At 39.0% G+C, this 19,910-nt stretch overlaps 1 protein-coding gene across 1 annotated transcript in view; it reads left to right on the forward strand.

The window, feature by feature from the left end:
- The window catches only part of LRRC49 (leucine rich repeat containing 49), a 154,117-nt gene that overhangs the window by 13,727 nt on the left and 120,480 nt on the right, over positions 1-19,910 (forward strand). Inside the window, exons 7-8 of the mRNA XM_052646930.1 lie at positions 10,612-10,678; positions 16,627-16,770. Of these exons, the coding sequence (XP_052502890.1) occupies positions 10,612-10,678; positions 16,627-16,770 (211 nt within the window). The remainder of the gene's footprint in view (positions 1-10,611; positions 10,679-16,626; positions 16,771-19,910) is intronic.

A 19,910-nucleotide genomic window follows, 5' to 3' on the forward strand; every position in this document is an offset into this window, starting at 1 on the left:
AGGTATTAAGAAGAGGTGGCAAGAATACACAGAAGAACTGTACAAAAAAGATCTTCATGACCCAGATAATCACGATGGTGTAACCACTCACCTAGAGCCAGACATCCTGGAATGTGAAGTCAAGTGGGCCTTAGAAAGCATCACTACGAACAAAGCTAGTGGAGGTGACGGAATTCCAGTTGAGCTGTTTCAGATCCTGAAAGGTGATGCTGTGAAAGTGCTTCACTCAATATGCCAGCAAATTTGGAAGACTCATCAGTGGCCACAGGACTGGAAAAGGTCAGTTTTCATTCCAGTCCCAAAGAAAGGCAATGCCATTTCCTTCTCCAATGTGGGAAAGTGAAGCCGTTCAGTCGTGTCTGACTCTTAGTGACCCCATGGACTGCAGCCCACCAGGCTCCCCTGTCCATGGGATTTTCCAGGCAGGAGTACTGGAGTGGGTTGCCATTGCCTTTGACTGTATGGATCACAACAAACTGTGGAAAATTCTTCAAGGAGATGGGAATACCAAACCACCTGACCTGCCTCATGAGAAATCTGTTTGCAGATCAAGAAGAAACAGTTAGAACTGGACATGGAACAACAGACTGGTTCCAAATAGGAAAAGGAGTACATCAAGGCTGTGTACTGTCACCCTGCTTATTTAACTTAAATGCAGAGTACATCATGTGAAATGCCAGGCTGGATGAAACACACACAAGTTGGAATCAAGATTGCCAGGAGAAATATCAGTAACCTCAGATATGCAGATGACACCACCCTTATGGCAGAAAACAAAGAAGAACTAAAGAGCCTCTTGATGAAAGTGAAAGAGGAGAGTGAAAAAGTTGGCTTAAAGCTCAACATTCAGAAAACTAAGATCATGGCATCTGGTCCCATCACTTCATGGCAGATAGATGGGGAACAATGGAAATAGTGACAGACTTTATTTTCTTGGGCTCCAAAATCACTGCAGATGGTGACTGCAGCCATGAAATTAAAAGACACTTGCTCCTTGGAAGAAAAGCTATGACCAACCTAGATAGCATATTAAAAAGCAGAGACATTACTTTGTCAACAAAGGTCCATCTAGTCAAATCTACGGTTTTTCCAGTAGTTATGTGTGAATGTGAGAGTTGGACTATAAAGAAAGCTGAGTGCCTAAGAATTGATGCTTTTGAACTGTGGTGTTGGAAAAGGCTCTTGAGAGTCCCTTGGACTGCAAGGAGATCGAACCAGTCCATCCTAAAGGAAATCAGTCCTGAATAAGGACTGATGCTGAAGCTGAAACTCCAGTACTTTGGCCACGTGATGTGAAGAACTGACTTATTGGAAAATACCCTGATGCTGGGAAAGATCAAAGGCAGGAGAAGGGGATGACAGAGGATGAGATGGTTGTATGGCATCACTGACTTGATGGACATGAGTTTGAGCAAGCTCCGTGAGTTGGTGATGGACAAGGATGCCTGGCATGCTGCAGTCCGTGGGGTTGCAGAGAGTTGGACACAACTGAGTGACTGAACTGAGATTTTGATGTCTATTGAGAACCAATACCCTGCTGATATTTAGTGATACTGATTATTGCTCAGATGATATTTTCAGTGTGTTTTTAATATTATATCTTATGTAAACTTCCCCAGTTCCCTTTAAAAGAATCTGTTGTGTAGTTCAGTTCCGTTCAGTCGCTCAGTCATGTCTGACTCTTGGCGACCCCATGAATTGCAGCACGCCAGGCCTCCCTGTCTGTCACCAACTCCCAGAGTTCACTCAGACTCATGTCCATCGAGTCAGTGATGCCATCCAGCCATCTCATCCTCTGTCGTCCCCTTCTCCTCCTGCTCCCAATCCCTCCCAGCATCAGAGTCTTTTCCAATGAGTCAGCTCTTCGCATGAGGTGGCCAAAGTACTGGTACATCTACTCAATTCCGGACTAATTCCCTTGAGATTTGTTCAACAGTTTTCTTTCCATTCTGTTCTACTGGATAGCTTTTACAGTGTTACCAGGAAAGACTGTTTAGCAAAATCCAAAACTGATTTTTTATATTATGAAGTTTAGATATAGCATTATATCTAAGCTTGGTTTTTCTCCTCCCTGTTCCTTCCCAACCCCCACAGCATGGACTTTGAATTTTTATTCTCACTGTCTGATGATAATTAACATAAAATACTTTTTTTCCAAGATTACGCACCAGTGTTCTAGGTTCTTGTCTATTCTTTGTGGTTTCTTGAAAGTTCCCATCAGTGTAGTTTATCAGCCACAGTTGGCTCAAGTGTTAAGCTAAGCATTATGGTAGCATGAGGGAATTTAGGGGAATTACAGGATCATAGAGTATTAGAATTTGGAGTGAACTCAGAGATCAGTGATCAGCTCCCTTATTTACAGATGAAGAAATGAAGATATAAAGAGACTTTTGCAAGGTTACATATGCCTCTGGAGTATGCCACCAGAGCATTCACTTCAATAAAGTGAGGCATAAAAGAAAGTTTTCATATATTTGAGGCATTTCCTCATAGGTGCTCCTGATTGTCTCTCCCAGAGACTTCTTCACTAGTTTCTGATCCTTGGAGTTTCTGATTTGTTTACCTAGCTTCCACTTACTATTTAGTATCATGGCTTTTAGGTCCTTCTTTTAGTCCTTGAGTAAGTAGACTTTGTTTTTGTTTTCTTGCAGTTTTATTAAGATATAGTTGACATACAGCACTGTGTAAGTTTAAAGTATATAGCATGATGGTTTTTGAAAAGAACTTTTATATTTTCTATTGGAGCATAATCAGTTAACAGTGTTTGATAGTTTCAGGTGAACAAAGGGACTCAATCATACATATACATGTATCCATTCTCCCCAAAATGATTTGACTTATATACATCATGAAGTGATTATCACAACAAGTTTGGGGAATATTCATCATTTCATATATAGATACAAAATGAAAGAAATAGAAAACTTGTTTCCTTGTGATGAGAACTCAGGATTTACTTTGTTAATAACTTTCACTTATAACATACAGTAGTGTTAATTATATTTATCATATTGCCAATATCTGATGGATCATTGAAAAAGCAAGAGAGTTCCAGAAAAACATCTATTTCTGCTTTATTGACTATGCCAAAGCCTTTGACTATGTGGATCACAATAAACTGTGGAAAATTCTGAAAGAGATGGGGATACCAGACCACCTGACCTCCCTCTTGAGAAACCTGTATGCAGGTCAGGAAGCAACAGTTAGAACTGGACATGGAACAACAGACTGGCCCAAATAGGAAAAGGAGTACGTCAAGGCTGTATATTGTCACCCTGCTTATTTAGCTTATATGCAGAGTACATCATGAGAAATGCTGGGCAGGAAGAAGCACAAGCTGAGTCAAGATTGCCGGGAGAATATCAATAACCTCAGATATGCAGATGACACCACCCTTATGGCAGAAAGTGAAGAAGAACTAAAGAGCCTCTTGATGAAAGTGAAAGAGGAGAGTAAAAAAGTTGGCTTAAAGCTCAACATTCAGAAAACTAAGATCATGGCATCTGGTCCCATCACTTCATGGCAGATAGATGGGGAAACAGTGGAAACAGTGGCTGACTTTAGTTTCAGGGGCTCCAAAATCACTGCAGATGGTGATTGCAGCCATGAAATTAAAAGATGCTTACTCCTTGGAAGAAAAGTTATGACCAACATAGATAGCATATTAAAAAGCAGAGACATTAGTTTGTGAACAAAGGTCCATCTAGTCAAGGCTATGGTTTTTCCAGTGGTCATGTATGGATGTGAGAGTTGGACTATAAAGAAAGCTGAGCATTGAAGAATTGATGCTTTTGAACTGTGGTGTTAGAGAATACTCTTGGGAGTCCCTTGGACTGCAAGGAGACCAGTCCATCCTAAAGGAGATCAGTCCTGGGTGTTCATTGGAAGGACTGATGTTAAAGCTGAAACTCCAATACTTTGGCCACTTGATGCAAAGAGCTGACTCATATGAAAAGACCCTGATGCTGGGAAAGATTGAGGGCAGGAGGAGAAGGGGATGACAGAGGATGAGATGGTTGGATGGCATCACGGCCTCAATGGACATGGGTTTGGGTGAACTCCGGGAGTTGGTGATGGACAGGGAGGCCTGGCGTGTTGCAGTTTATGGGGTTGCAGAGTCGGACATGCATGACTGAGTGACTGAACTGAACTGATTATACATTGTATCCCTAGTATACTTATTTATCTCATAACTGAAAGTTTGTATCTTTTGATTGCCTTCATCCAGTTCCCCCTCCTCTCACCTATTCCCTGCCTCTGATAACCACAAATCTGCTTTCTTTTCCTGATTTTTTTTGTTTATGAATATAATCAACCTCCAAATCTCTGTTAGTTCCTGTTACACAACACAGTGATTTGATATTTCTATACATTTCAAAGCGATCACCACAGTAAGTCTAGTTACCGTCTCTCACCAAAGATATTACATAATTATTGACTATATTCCTCACACTATACATTTCATACCCATGACTCATTTATTTTGCAAATGGTAATTTGTGTCTCTTAATCTCCCTCACCTATTTCTTTCTCACTACCCCCTCTGGCAACCACCTGTTTGTTCTCCATAACCATTTCTGTTTTCTTGTGTTTTTTGGTTTCCACATATTAGTGAAATCATATGGCATTTTGCCTTTCTCTGTCTGATGTATTTCAGTAAGCATTATACCTGCCAGGTCCATCCATGTTGTTGCAAAAGGCAATATTTCCATTTTTTTATGGGTGAGTAATATTCCATGTGTATGTACACTACATCTTCTTTATCGGTTCAGCTACTGATGGGCACGTGGGTTGCTTCCATACTGTGGCTATTGTACATAATGCTGCAATGAACATAGGGGTGCACGTATCTTTTTAAGTGGTGCTTTTCTCTTCAGATACATACCCAGAAATGGAATTTTTGTTTCATATAGTAGTTCCATGTTAGATTTTTTTAGAATTCTTTCTTTCTCTATGGCTGAGCTGTGTCTTCGTTACTGGGCACAGACTTTCTCTAGTTGCAGCGAGTGGGGGCCACTGTTTGTTGTGGTGCAGGGCTTCTCCTTGTGGTGGTTTCTCTGGTTGTGGAGCACAGGCTCTGGGCATGTGGGTCTCAGTAGTTGCAGCACATGGGCTTTAAAGTGTGGGGTCAGTGGTTGTGGTGCACAGGCTTGGTTATCCCATGGTATGTGGTGTCTTCCTGCACTAGGGATCAAACTGTGTCCCTTGCATTGGCAGGCAGATTCTTAACCACTGAACCAACAGGGAAGTCCCCTATTTCAAATTTTTGGAGGAATTTCCATAACATTTTCTATAGTGGCTGTGCCAATTTATATTCCCATCAACAGCGCATGAAGGTTTTCTTTTCTCCGCATTCCTGTCTCTTCTTTTCCGTTTATCTGGCTTCTTGGAAATATATATATATATATTTTTAATATTTTGTTCTTTGAAGATACAAGTCTGTCTTTCTGTTCCTCCATCTGTTTTTTGTTTACTTTTGCTCACACTTTATTTTTCACATAAAGTAGCTATTAAATAGTTTTAAAACTTTTAGTGTTCTGGAGTAAAAAAAAAAAATGTGTCAGAAGACTAGTGTCCACAATTCTCCCAAATTGCATATTTTTGAAGTATCAGTACAAGCAATTCTGACCCCTAACATATTCCTCCAGTCAGCTGACTGTCACAGCAAGGAGCCTGTGAGCCTTGAAGATGCAAATCTATACTGAGGCCGTACTTTAGTGGTTATTAGGCAAACTGGCTGAGGATTGCTGAAGAGAGAAACACATCCACCACCCTGTCTCCTTGTGTTTGTTTTGGGTGACTCGTTGCCCCCTGCTGGTTAAATCAATATCATTTACTCCCTCGCACATCTCAAAGCACTGTAGTCTTTGAGTCCAAGGCAATGGAACCACATATGACAATCTAGTGCAACCATATGCCTTTAAATTCAAGCAGATCCAAAAAAGATTTCCATTCCAAAGATAGAAAGATCCTGCTCACCTTCCATATGTGAAGTTTACATTGCTACCAAAGAACTCCCAACCCCTCTATACCACTTTGCTGTTGAAGTTCTTCCTGTCTAACTCTTCTACTTTCTATATCCTCTGTTTACCTTTGTGAGATCTTCTGGTACCCTAATGTTCAACAGGCTCATGACCAGAACTTCGCTGGGTTTTCTTGTGATCACCCAGTTCTATAGATAACAGAATTTTCCACTAGACCCTGGAATTCCATATTCCTTTCCTTTTGATTTCTTGAAGCATCTCACTTAAGGATTTCTCTTTGACACCTGAGAAGCCAGGCCTCATATAGATCCTGTAGTGGGGTCCTTATTCTAACATCAGCACATAATGTGGCCTGCAGAGACAAGCTGTGGTATGTCCCTAGAGGTCTGTAGTTGCTGAGTGATGAGTGAGCCTTGTCTTTTTCTAGTTCACTTCCATTTGATGGGAGAATTTCTTTTTAAGTAAAAGCTTTCAGGTCACATTGGTATCTTACTAGTTTTCTACAAGTTAGTATATAACTTACAGAGTTTGGGCTCTAGTCAGTTGTAAATAGATGATCCTTAGGTAGGTTTGTTGACAATGCTCTGATACAACACTGAAAGGACAGTCATTCACCCCTTTGCCTGTTTCCAAGCATTGGTTATCAACACTGAATACACCATTCTATACTCACATGTAAGTTTTAGAACTTGATTTTTATGTGATCTGTTTTTTACTCGAATATATTTTATTATTTTGCCTTGCCTGGTGGCTCAGACAGTAAATAATCCGTGTTAGCGAGGAGAGAGGTGTGAGAAAGCAGACTGAGAGGGGGGTTTTGGTCCTAATGGAGTAGTGTGGGCAGGGGGTGGTGTGGGGAGATAAGCGTGAGAGGAAGAATAGTCACACTACAGTAGGACATAATAGGCGTATGATAAATATTTTCATAAATTAAAATGGGTTGGTAATACAGTTCTGGATTTGGCTATGATGTGAGTGATGGAAAGGAAGAGAGCTTCTTTTTGATAGGGTCACCTGGAAAGGCTGCTCTGAGAAGATGTTTGAGCCAAGACTTGAATAATGGCAAGAAATAAACCATGTAAAGTTCTGGTGAAAGAACATTAAGGAAGAAGAAACAGCAAGGGTAAACACCCCAAGGCAGAAATGAATTTGTCAAGTTAGAGATAGCAAGAAAGCCCCTGTGGCTGGAGCAGAGTGATTAGGTAAGCCTGAGAAGGAGATAAGCCATGGAAGGAGATAAGCTAAAGGAAGAGTCAGCCAGGCAGTTTAGGGCCTTGAGGACTGTTCAGTTCAGTTCAGTTCAGTCATTCAGTCATGTCCGACTCTGCAACCCCATGAACTGCAGTACACCAGGCCTCCCTGTCCATCACCAACGCCCGGAGTTCACTCAGACTCACGTCCATCGACTCAGTGATGCCATCCAGCCATCTCATCCTCTGTCGTCCCCTTCTTCTCCTGCCCTCAATCCCTCCCAGCAGCAGTCTTTTCCAATGAGTCGACTCTTCTCATGAGGTGGCCAAAGTACTGGAGTTGCAGCTTTAGCATCATTCCTTCCAAAGAAATCCCAGGACTGATCTCCTTTGGGATGGACTGGTTGGATCTCCTTGCAGTCCAAGGGACTCTCAAGAGTCTTCTCCAACACCACAGTTCAAAAGCATCCATTCTTCGGCGCTCAGACTTCTTCACTGTCCAACTCTCACTTCCATACATGACTACTGGAAAAACCATAGCCTTGACTAGACGGACCTTAGTCAGCAAAGTAATGTCTCTGCTTTTGAATATGCTGTCTAGGTTGCTCATAACTTTTCTTCCAAGGAGTAAGCGTCTTTTAATTTCATGTCTGCAGTCACCATCTGTAGTGATTTTGGAGCCCCCAAAAATAAAGTCTGACACTGTTTCCACTGTTTCCCCATCTATTTCCCATGAAGTGATGGAACCGGAGGCCATGATCTTCATTTTCTGCATGTTGAACTTTAAACCAACTTTTTCACTCTCTTTCACTTTCATCAAGAGACTTTTTAGTTCCTCTTCACTTTCTGCCATAAGGGTGGTGTCATCTGCATATCTGAGTTTATTGATATTTCTCCCGGCAATTTTGATTGCAGCTTGTGCTTCTTCCAGCCCAGGGTTTCTCATGATGTACTCTGCATATAAGTTAAATAAGCAGGGTGACAATATACAGCCTTGATGTACTCCTTTTCCTATTTGGGCCAGTCTATTGTTCCATGTCCAGTTCTAACTGTTGCTTCCTGACCTGCATACAAATTTCTCAAGAGGCTAGTCAGGTGGTCTGGTAATCCCATCTCTTTCAGAATTTTCCACAGTTTATTGTGATCCACACAGTCAAAGGCTTTGGCATAGTCAATAAAGCAGAAATAGATGTTTTTCTGAAACTCTCTTGCTTTTCCATGATCCAGCGGATGTTGGCAATTTGATCTCTGGTTCCTCTGCCTTTTCTAAAACCAGCTTGAACATCAGGAAGTTCACAGTTCACGTATTACTGAAGCCTGGCTTGGAGAATTTTGAGCATTACTTTACTAGCATGTGAGGTGACTGCAATTGTGTGGTAGTTTGAGTATTCTTTGGCATTGCTTTTCTTTGGGACTGGAATGAAAATTGACCTTTTCCAGTCCTGTGGCCACTGCTGAGTTTTCCAAATTTCCTGGCATCTTGAGTGCAACACTTTCACAGCATCATCTTTCAGGATTTGAAACAGCTCAACTGGAATGCCATCACCTCCACTAGCTTTGTTCATAGTGATGCTTTCTAAGGCCCACTTGACTTCACATTCCAGGATGTCTGGCTCTAGATGAGTGATCACACCATCATGGTTATCCGGGTCATGAAGATCTTTTTTGTACAGTTCTTCTGTGTATTCTTGCCACCTCTTCTTAATATCTTCTGCTTCTGTTAGGTCCAGACCATTTCTGTCCTTTATTGTGCTCATCTTTGCATGAAATGTTCCCTTGGTATCTCTAATTTTCTTGAAGAGATCTCTAGTCTTTCTCATTCTGTTGTTTTCCTCTATTTCTTTGCATTGATCGCTGAAGAAGGCTTTCTTATCTCTTCTTGCTATTCTTTGGAACTCTGCATTCAGATGCTTATATCTTTCCTTTTCTCCTTTGCTTTTCACATCTCTTCTTTTCACAGCTATTTGTAAGGCCTCCCCAGACAGCCATTTTGCTTTTTTGCATTTCTTTTCCATGGGGATGGTCTTGATCCCTGTCTCCTGTACAATGTCATGAACCTCATTCCATAGTTCATCAGGCACTCTATCTATCAGATCTAGGCCCTTAAATCTGTTTCTCACTTCCAGTGTATAATCATAAGGGATTTGATTTAGGTCATACCAGAATGGTCTAGTGGTTTTCCCTACTTTCTTCAATTTCAATCTGAATTTGGCAATAAGGAGTTCATGATCTGAGCCACAGTCAGCTCCTGGTCTTGTTTTTGCTGACTGCATAGAGCTTCTCCATCTTTGGCTGCAAAGAATATAATCAGTCTGATTTTGGTGTTGACCATCTGGTGATGTCCATGTGTAGAGTCTTCTCTTGTGTTGTTGGAAGAGGGTGTTTGCTATGACCAGTGCATTTTCTTGGCAAAACTCTATTAGTCTTTGCCCTGCTTCACTCCGCATTCCAAGGCCAAATTTGCCTGTTACTCCAGGACTGAGGTGAGGGATTTAGATTCTATTCTAAGGTGAAGGAAGGAGAAGGCAATGGCCACCCACTCCAGTGCTCTTGCCTGGAAAATCCCATGGACGGAGGAGCCTGGTGGGCTGCAGTCCATGGGGTCACTAAGAGTCGGACATGACTGAGCAACTTCACTTTCACTTTTCACTTTCATGCATTGGAGAAGGAAATGGCAGCTCACTGCAGTGTTCTTGCCTGGAGAATCCCAGGGACGGTGGAGCCTGGTGGGCTGCCGTTTATGGGGTCACACAGAGTCGGACATGACTGAAGCGACTTAGCAGCAGTAGCAGCAAGGTGAAGGAAATTGCCTTGAATAAGTGCCTTGTGCTAAAGTTCCTAGAAGTAGAATTGTTCTTTCCTAAAGATAGCACTTTGAAGCTGTCTTTGGAACATTTCCCCTAGTGGGACCGCATCTTTAACATTACAATTAAATCAATGGAGATATGTTTTTTTAATATATGTAATTATATACAATCTCTCTCTCTATGTATATATGTATTTCTGTGTCTATATCTATATCTATCTATCTGGAGAGAAAGAATAAATTAAAATAAGTCATGCCTTAGACTGGTTTTTTTTTTTTTTTGATGATCATGAGCAAGCTTCTTTATTTTTTTTATTTTTATTTATTTTTATTTATTTTTTATTTTTTTTTAATTTTAAAATCTTTAATTCTTACATGCGTTCCCAAACATGAACCCCTCTCCCACCTCCCTCCCCATAACATCTCTCTGGGTCATCCCCATGCACCAGCCCCAGGCATGCTGTATCCTGCGTCAGACATAGACTGGCGATTCGATTCTTACATGATAGTATACATGTTAGAATGCCATTCTCCCAAATCATCCCACCCTCTCCCTCTCCCTCTGAGTCTGTTTTTATTTGCAATAGATGTGATGCATCTGTATTTCCATTCTGCTTATTCTAATTTTCAGAATTAAGAAAATTTCAAATCTGGAGAATCTAAAGAGCTTAGATGTCTTGGACCTTCATGGAAATCAGGTATTGTTAAAGCCCTTTTGTGACTTACTCTTTTGAAAAAGCTTTAGGAAATTTGGCATAGAAGTTTAAATAATTATACTTGTGTTGAATTTTTCCAGAATTACTTTACTGATTCACTGAAATTAGCTTTGGTATTAAGGTATTAAGTCTATTTACATGAATTTCTCAACAGCAAATGACAGATAAGACATAAAACATTTAGAATTCTTGTAGTTATGCCTGTTTGTTTCTTATTTAGTCTTTTATTAGCTTAATAGACAACCCCAAACCAAGAACTAGAATATTACTATTGATTTTCCTCTACCTAAGTGTTCCTTCTTTATTCCAAGTTACCGCTATTCTGGATTTCACATTTATCATTCCTTTGTGGGTGTTTTTAGTTGGTTTTATCACGTATACATGTGTCTAAATAATATATTGTTTAGTAGTATCATCTTTTAACTTTAAAAAGGTGTCACACTATAGATTGTCATCTAATGTTTGCTTTTTTGAAACAGCGTTATGTTACTGAGATTTATCTATTTTGATTATGTAATTGTAGTTTGTTTATTGTTATACGTTCCATGGTTTGATTGTACAAAAACATTTTTCTGCATTTTATTATCGATAGACATTTGAGTTGATTCCTTTTTGTTTGCTCATCTTTTTGTTTTGTTTTCTACTCGGATAATACTTGTAAGAACGTTCTTATATATGTTTCTCCCATACATTATATTACTCTAGGGTATATTCCTAGGAGTGGAACTGATGGGTCATAGGTTATTTAAATGTCTAACTTTAAAAGATAATGCCAAATTGTTTTCCAAAGTGATTGTACCAGTTTATACTCCCACCAGTAACACATAATAGATCCTGTTGCTTCGTATCTTTTTCAACATTGGGAATTGTCATACTTCTTAATTTTTGCCAGTTGAATTGGTGTAAAGGGGTGACCCCTCATGGTCTGGATTTATATTTCCCTCATTACTATATAACCTGGGATCATTATCCTGTTTGATCAGTTTATCTACCCATGTATTTGTCTGTCTTAATTTGTGTCTGGTTTGTTATATTCCCCTCCTTATTTTCTCTCTCAGAGCATCTTGGCTGTTTTTTTAACCCCTTGCTCTTACATTTAAATTTTAGTCTTTTCAATATGAATACTTATTTCTAAATAACTACATGAGCTACATACTCATGCAGAAGGTAAAACCTCTCCTGTGGTGGCAAGTGTACATTGTGGGATGATCTGGGAGTCCCTGCCTGTTAAGAACAAGGTTTTCCACTTGCAGTTGGTCAGACATAAGCCTCAGTGTAATCTCTCTGGGTGCTCTAATAGCTGTTAATGCCAAGCATTTTGTTGAAAACTGAATGTTATTAATAAAACCGTGATAGATCTGGATAGGCCGCATCAGCTAGCGGCTGGGGTCAGCTAGCGGCTGGGGTCCCAGCTCCATCTGTATGTCTGCCCATATATGCACACAGAGGGAGGGTTTTTGATGGCCTAGGAACTGTCCAGCCCTGCAGGCTGGTTAGTGTCTTTCTAGTAGAGAGAAAGTTAGCCTTTTATTAATAGTTAGATGTTGGTAGAAGGGAAGAAGAATTAAAGTGTTTGTCAGTAAGAGAATATCATATACAAAAGCACTGAGGTTAAAAATAACATGGTAAGTATTTTTTTACTGCTAGAGAATTCAGCACATGTTGGGGGATGGTGAGAGATGAGGCAAGAGAGATAGATATAAGGCCAGATTGTGGAGTGCTTTATTTGCAGTACTAAGAAATTGCTATTTTGTCTTTATTTATCCCACTATTTTAAATATTGTCCATAAGTATAAGTGAAACATTTTATGGTAGCAATATTTTTCCTAAGTTTATTTTAAAATGTATAAGCCTTTATGTGTTTTCATATGATAATATACTTTTAAGAATTCATGGGCATTACCCAAGATCTCTATAAGAGCAACTGGTAAATGAATAACATATCACTTGATCTATATATCTTGTATAGGGATTATTTACCAACATTATGTTGATTAAAAATGCTCTATTCCTTGTTAACTGACCTATATTATGAGTTCTATAATTCCAGCATGTTTGTGATAGTCTGTGTATTAAAATTAAATATTTATACCACACAAATTATTTCTCAAGATTCTGTGAATGCAAGAAAGAAATTTTAAGTGAAAATCTTAGTCTTATTTCAAATATTTAATTCCAATAAGCAAAAATTTGGAGTATTTCAAGGCAAAGATAGTCTTGGTGACTAAAAAGTCAGGGGATGTTTCAACTCAAGTTGAAACAATGTGCAACTCTAAAAAAAATAGCATCAGATAGTTTAAAAACTAAAAGACTATTAAGTGAATATTTTTTATAGTTTGAATTTACTTCCATTGGAAATAATAATGATACATGATGTACATTGTAAAATGAAATGTCACTGGTCTTTTGATGTGCAAACATTGGGAGGAATAGTGATAGTGTTCAAGAAACAGATTGGGGAATGGAAAGAGAGGGGAGGCGAAACTGGAGGTAGAGAACAATTGAGAGACAAATTCAATAATTCTTGTGAGAAGTGACTTAAAGCAATAACAATAGGGGTGTAACAAAGGGACAGATTGGATAAATAGTTAAGTAAAAACATTAAGATTTAGCAATTGATTGTATGTGAGTAGTAGAGAATACAGAGGAATATGGGAGACTGATTCTTAATTTACAACCTAGATTTTTTTTTGTCTAGCAGAAAATGTTCTCCTATTGAATGCTTGCTTTAACATGGACACAAACATACTTCAAGAAGAATCTGTTCTTTCAGTGACATCTTTTCCTTCAGGGAGAGCTTGCCCTTTCTGTGATTGCTCGCCTGAAAGCAGACATCTTTCTTTTCAGTGTTGTTTAATAAGAAGGTCGTCTTTATCCAGATAGAACAATCTGGGTCACTCTTATACACATACAAAAGAATGGAGGATCACCTTTCCTAGATGTATTAAGAAGCTTTCCTGTCTACCTTAAGACCCTCTCTGATCAGTGTGACCTAAGGTTAGGCTTTTGAACATTCCTATCTTCTCTTCTTCTTGCTGTGAAATTTATTAACTGATCCAGAACTCTGCTCTCACTATATACCACCTTTTGCTTGAAGATTCTGTCATTTGCTCTGTTCCTGTGACTTTGTCCATGGCTGCAACAGAGTAACAAATTTTATTCTATCGGAGATGTTCCACCCAATTCTGCCATGTCAGTTTGCAAAGCAAGAAATTAAACAACATCCCCAGTGATTTTTTTTAAATTACAGATTTATACCTAATATGAATTAACAACATTTCTTTTCGGAGTCACCAAACTAAAAAGGGACTCTAAAATTTAGGCATCCTAATTGTAAGTCCCACCAGGACCAAATGAAATTGAAGGAAGGTAGTTTTCTAAAAGAAGTGCTCCAAGATTATTGGCAGAAGGGGGAAGACATCATACACAGGTCATGTGCCCCTTCATTCTGTGTATTTATCTTTCTTGAGTTCAGAGAAGTTTTATATATATAAAATATATACATGTATATATTTAGATATTGCTTTTTCATATACCTATCTCTATTTTTTTTTTAGTATTTTAGTAGAATTTCTCAAGCTTATGTTGATATTACTGATTTCCTATAATGTCCATTTTACTTTTTGCTGATTCTATACATTTTAAATTCTATCACCTATTTAGTTTTTAAATGTCATTTTCTGTGTCTTTACAGTTCTGTCATCTGCAAATACTCATAACCTTGTTTTTTTCTTTTACAGATTTCAATTGTTTTCATTTTATTATTAGTTAAACCAAAAATCTCAGTGCAAATTTTAAAGCATGGTCATAGTTCATCTTTTATATTGTTAAGTTTGCAATAAATATACTTACATTTCTCCTCTTGAATCTAGACAAAATCTAGATGATATTTCTTGAATGGAAGAGAAGGGCTAAATAATATCATAGAAAATGTATTTTAAGTCTTTAAAAAGGCTATTTTAGCCAATATCTGCTTTGAAATGTTAAATAGAAATTTTCAAATAATATTGTGATGGCAATACAGATGAGAAAATTAATCTCCAGTGACTGTGAAATTTATATATTTTAATGTCTGGGAAAAAAAATGTTATGAATAACTCGATATTACTTACGTCTGTTAGATTAAAAGGTTGATGAAGCCCTCCCAAGAAGCCCTACTTCTGGGTCATGTAGAAACTCACCCTGTTTTGTGCTGTTCTTGCTATATTACAATAGTGGGGCTTAAAGTCATGCTGCACTCGCATCACTTCATGGGCCATGCCCTTTAACTTACCCTTCTTGTGCAACTTTGATTCCTCTGCTGCAATTCAGTGCTTATGTACATGGGTATAGTCTATAGTTCAAGTCCTCTTGTTCTAAACAGCCAGTGTCCACCATATTGTACCCTGACTCAACATTATCTGTCTCCTCTCTTAAGCAGTTTCAGTAATAAAGAATATCTATCCTCACCCTCTCCTGGGGTTCCTAGTTCCTTTTCCATTCAGACTCTTGACTGCTTTCAGGATCCTGCAGTATAAATGGAGTATGAACAGGGAGAATTGGTATCATATCTTTTCTCTGTCTTTTCTCTCAGAGGGTAGTCTTGTTTGGTCAAAACATTGTGAGCTCGTGCCTTACCTTAGGCTTACAGTGTCTATTTTGAAGCTAGTACATATATTTCTCTTTACCTTCCTGGGAACGTGGCTCAGTATTGGGCAGTTCAGTTCAGTTCAGTTCAGTCGCTCAGTTGTGTCCAACTCTTTGTGACCCCATGAACTGCAGCACTCCAGGCCTCCTTGTCCATCACCAACTCATGGAGTTTATTCAGACTCATGTCCTTTGAGTCAGTGATGCCATCCAACCATCTCATCCTCTGTCATCCCCTTCTCTTCCCGCCTTCAATCTTTCCCAGCATCAGGGTCTTTTCCAATGAGTCAGCTCTTTGCATCACGTGGCCAAAGTATTGGAGTTTCAGCTTCAACATCAGTCGTTTCAATGAACACTCTGGACTAATTTCCTTTAGGATGAACTGGTTGGATCTCCGTGCAATCCAAGGGACTCTCAAGAGTCTTCTCCAACACCACAGTTCAAAAGCATCAGTCATCGGCACTCAGCTTTCTTTATAGTCCAACTCTCACATCCATACATGACTACTGGAAAAACCATAGCTTTGACTAGACAGACCTTTGTTGGCAAAGTAATGTCTCTGCTTTTTAATATACTGTCTAGGTTGGTCATAACTTTTCTTCCAAGGAGTAAGCATCTTTTAATTTCATGGCTGCAGTCACCATCTGCAGTGATTTTGGAGCCCCCCAAAATAAAGTCTGCCACTGTTTCCCCATCTATTTGCCATGAAGTGGTGGGGCTAGATGCCATGATCTTCGTTTTCTGAGTGTTGAGCTTTAAGCCAACTTTTTCACTCTCCTCTTTCACTTTCATCAAGAGGCTCTTTAGTTCTTCTTTGCTTTCTGGCATAAGGGTGGTGTCATCTGCATATCTGAGGTTATTGATATTTCTCCCAGCTTCTTGATTCCAGCTTGTGCTTCATCCAGCCCAGAGTTTCTCATGATGTACTCTGCATATAAGTTAAATAAGCAGGGTGACAATATACAGCCTTGATGTACTTCTTTTCCTATTTGGAACCAGTCTGTTGTTCCATGTCCAGTTCTAGCTGTTGCTTGGAGATGCCCAAATGAGTGCTTATTGATTATTTGGTAAAATATACTTCAAATAATTACCATGGTCAGATTACAAGATGTGTTCCTTTAGTTAATTTTCACAAATTAAGTAACTTCATAATATCTATAACAGAGGAAACAAGAAATAGATTTTGAAATGTCTTTGTATAAATATGTTTGTTACTGAATCCCATGACTGGATCTTTTATTTTTATAACATGCACCTCTGAGATTTATGCCTGCTAATCATCCCTGCCTCATTTTTTTTAACAGATTACCAAAATTGAAAATGTCAATCATTTGTGTGATTTGAGAGTTTTAAATCTTGCCAGGAACTTTTTAAGTCACGTTGATAATCTTAATGGGCTGGATTCACTAACTGAGCTTAACCTGCGACACAATCAAATTACTTTTGTGGTGAGTATTAATATGGAATCATTATGTGATTTCTGGCCTTTCTTTTAAGGGAAAGAAATAAATGTTATAGCATTGCTTTCTCTAAAGTAAGAGTCTAAGGTAATTTAGTTTTTTTCTGAATTTAACTTGTGGATATAATTATTAAGCTTTATAATATTATGGTTTGGGAAATAGTATGTTATTTTCCATTCTAAAAGATAAATGTAAAATTAGGAGCAGGAGTGTTATCAGTAAATGAGTCAACTAGGGATAAATGAATTTTTAATCCTTTCCTGTGTTATTATAGAAAGAGAATTAATAAGAAAGATGGTTATTGGTGACTGACAGTTGGCAGATTGTTGCACAGAGAGGAAAAAGACACAGTGAGGAGAGATTGAGGGCTTTGAAGGCACATAAATATCATATTCTTTGCAGTTTTTCAAAGACAGCTTTGTATGGAGGAAAAAACACTGCTGCATAGGACATCAGAAGCCAGGCGCTGGTCTGCTTCATCTCTCACTAATTGTGTAGTGGTGTAGTGTTAGTTGCTCAGTTGTGTCCAACTCTTTGCCACCCCACGTCCTGTAGACTGCCAGGCTCCTCTGTCCATGGGATTCTCCAGGCAGGAATACTGGAGTGAATTGCTAATCCCTTCTCTAGAGGATCTTCCTGACCCAGGAATCGAACCTGGTTCTCCTGCATTGCAGGCAGATTCTTTACCATCTGAGCTATAGGGAAGACAGCTGTGTGACCTTGGGTAAGTCACTCACCTGTGAGCTTCAGTTTACTTTTCTCTAAAATGAGGATATTGGGTTAGATCATCTCTGCAGTCCTTTTTGGTTTGCTGACTCTGAAAAAAGGATATAAATATGATAGAAAGCTGGCATGTGAGCAGGATGAAAAGAGCTGGCATCATGAGGCTACTCTGAAACTCTGAGGATGAACTTCATTAGATTTATAGTTTTACTCACGTTTAGCAGCTAAATAACTGCTTAATGCTCAGGTATGTTGAAGTCGCATAGGTGAGGAGCTCTAGAAATAAGACTTTCAGTTATATGAAATGATACAGGCCAAGAAGACATCTAAGGCTTTATAAAAACACTATTTGTTTTTAAACAAGTTTCCTTTGTTTTTATGCAACAGAGAAACTGCATTAGGTTTTCTCTGGATATCACTTAAGCACTCTTAAAGGCACAATCTGATTCTTAACTTTTTCAAGAAGACATTGAGTTCCTTGGTTGGTTGGTTTAGTCACTAATTTGTGTCCGACTTTTGCAACCCCATGGACTGTAGCCTGCCGGTCTCCTCTGTCCATGGGATTCTCCAGGCAAGAATACTAGAGTGGGTTGCCATTTCCTTCTCCAGGGAATCTTCCCAACCCAGGGATCAAACCCAGGTCTCCTGCATTGCAGGCAGATTCTTTACCAACTGAGCTATGAGGGAAGCCCATTAGTAAGTAAGTAAGCCCATCGAGTTCCTTAGTAAATAATTACATAAACTTAAGTGGTACACTTGCAAAAGTTGGACGACAGTTGATACCGTGTTGAAGTTGAAGTTTCTCCAGAAAATCTGAGCCAAGTAATGCTTACATTTTCTAGGAGGCTGGGATAATTACAAAACCTTTTCTAAGACTTAGATTTATTCCAGAACCTTTAAATTCTGCCAACCTTTCCCCAGATTGGATTTAAATATTGGAAATGGCTTGTTTATTTTAAGAGACATCCATATTGAGTTAATCTGTTACATTGCTGTCTGGAGGAACTGTTCAGGCTGAACTTAATCCGTCCTCAGGACAATGGGTGTGGTAAGAATCCAAAGACTTCAGTAGTGTGGGGTACAGAAATCTGTTGGCCTTAGCATATTTCTGTCTACAATTTGTCCTTCATTTGGAAAATGTGTAATACACATCCAGGAAATTGCTTAATGAATTTCCCACTGAGTACCTAATCATTACTGTTATAGATTAGGCAGCAGTGAGCATCTTATGGAAAAGGAAATTGTTTTAATTTCTAAAAGTGAAAAAGGTTTAAGTATTATGTATATGGTATAAGCATCATGTGTATTAATTTACTGGATACTGTGAGTGTATGTGTAAGAATAAATAAACTTTTCCAACTCCATTTCTTTTCTGAAGCATCCTTTTCCTGAAGGCCCAAGAGACTTTAAATCTGAGGATTCCTCTTTTTTTCCCCTCTCTCTTGTTTTTAAACTACCTCTTCTTTTCTCCAGGGTCACTTATCACATTTTTTTTTTTTTGCTTTGTTTTTTCTCATGGTTTTGATTTTCCACAGTGACTGGTAATTCTTAAATGAAGGACCATGTTAAGGCATGGCTGACTCTCCTCTACAGCTGAATAGGTCTTTTTAACCATAAGTCTCTCCCTAGAATGATCACTAGATTTGTGTAAGTTGCTGATTCCCACACATTGGCAGACTTCCCCTTAGAGTGAGTGGATGACAGGCAGGCTCACTGTGTAACTATCAAAATAGGAAAAACTACTTTGTGAGGGCAGGGAGGAGGAATAAGAAGGACCTCAGTATCTTTTGTGCCAGCTGAAATTGCCATTCCTCTTCCCCTTCTGGTTCTGCTGTGACGGTTATTAAACATCTCCATAGATAAAACTGTTTGTGGGGTTCTCAAGGCAAAAATACTGAAGTTGTTTCCATTCCCTTCTCCAGTGGACCACATTCTGTCTTCTCCACTGGAGAAGGGAGTGGCAAACCATTTCAGTATTCTTGCCTTGAGAACCCCGTAAAAAGTATGAAAAGGCAAAATGATAGGATACTGAAAGGGAAACTCCCTGGGTTGGTAGATGCTCAATATGCTACTGGAGATCAGTGGAGAAATAACTCCAGAAAGAATGAAGGGATAGAGCCAAAGCAAAAACAATACCCAGTTGTGGATGTGACTGGTGATAGAAGCAAGGTCCGATGCTGTAAAGAGCAATATTGCATAGGAACCTGGAATGTCAGGTCCATGAATCAAGGCAAATTGGAAGTGATCAAACAGGAGATGGCAAGAGTGAATGTTGACATTCTAGGAATCAGTGAACTAAAATGGACTGGAATGGGTGAATTTAACTCAGATGACCATTATATCTACTACTGCGGGCAGGAATTCCTTAGAAGAAATGGAGTAGCCATCATGGTCAACAAAAGAGT

This window comes from Budorcas taxicolor, chromosome 10 (assembly GCF_023091745.1).
Source record: "Budorcas taxicolor isolate Tak-1 chromosome 10, Takin1.1, whole genome shotgun sequence".
Lineage (NCBI taxonomy): Eukaryota > Metazoa > Chordata > Mammalia > Artiodactyla > Bovidae > Budorcas > Budorcas taxicolor.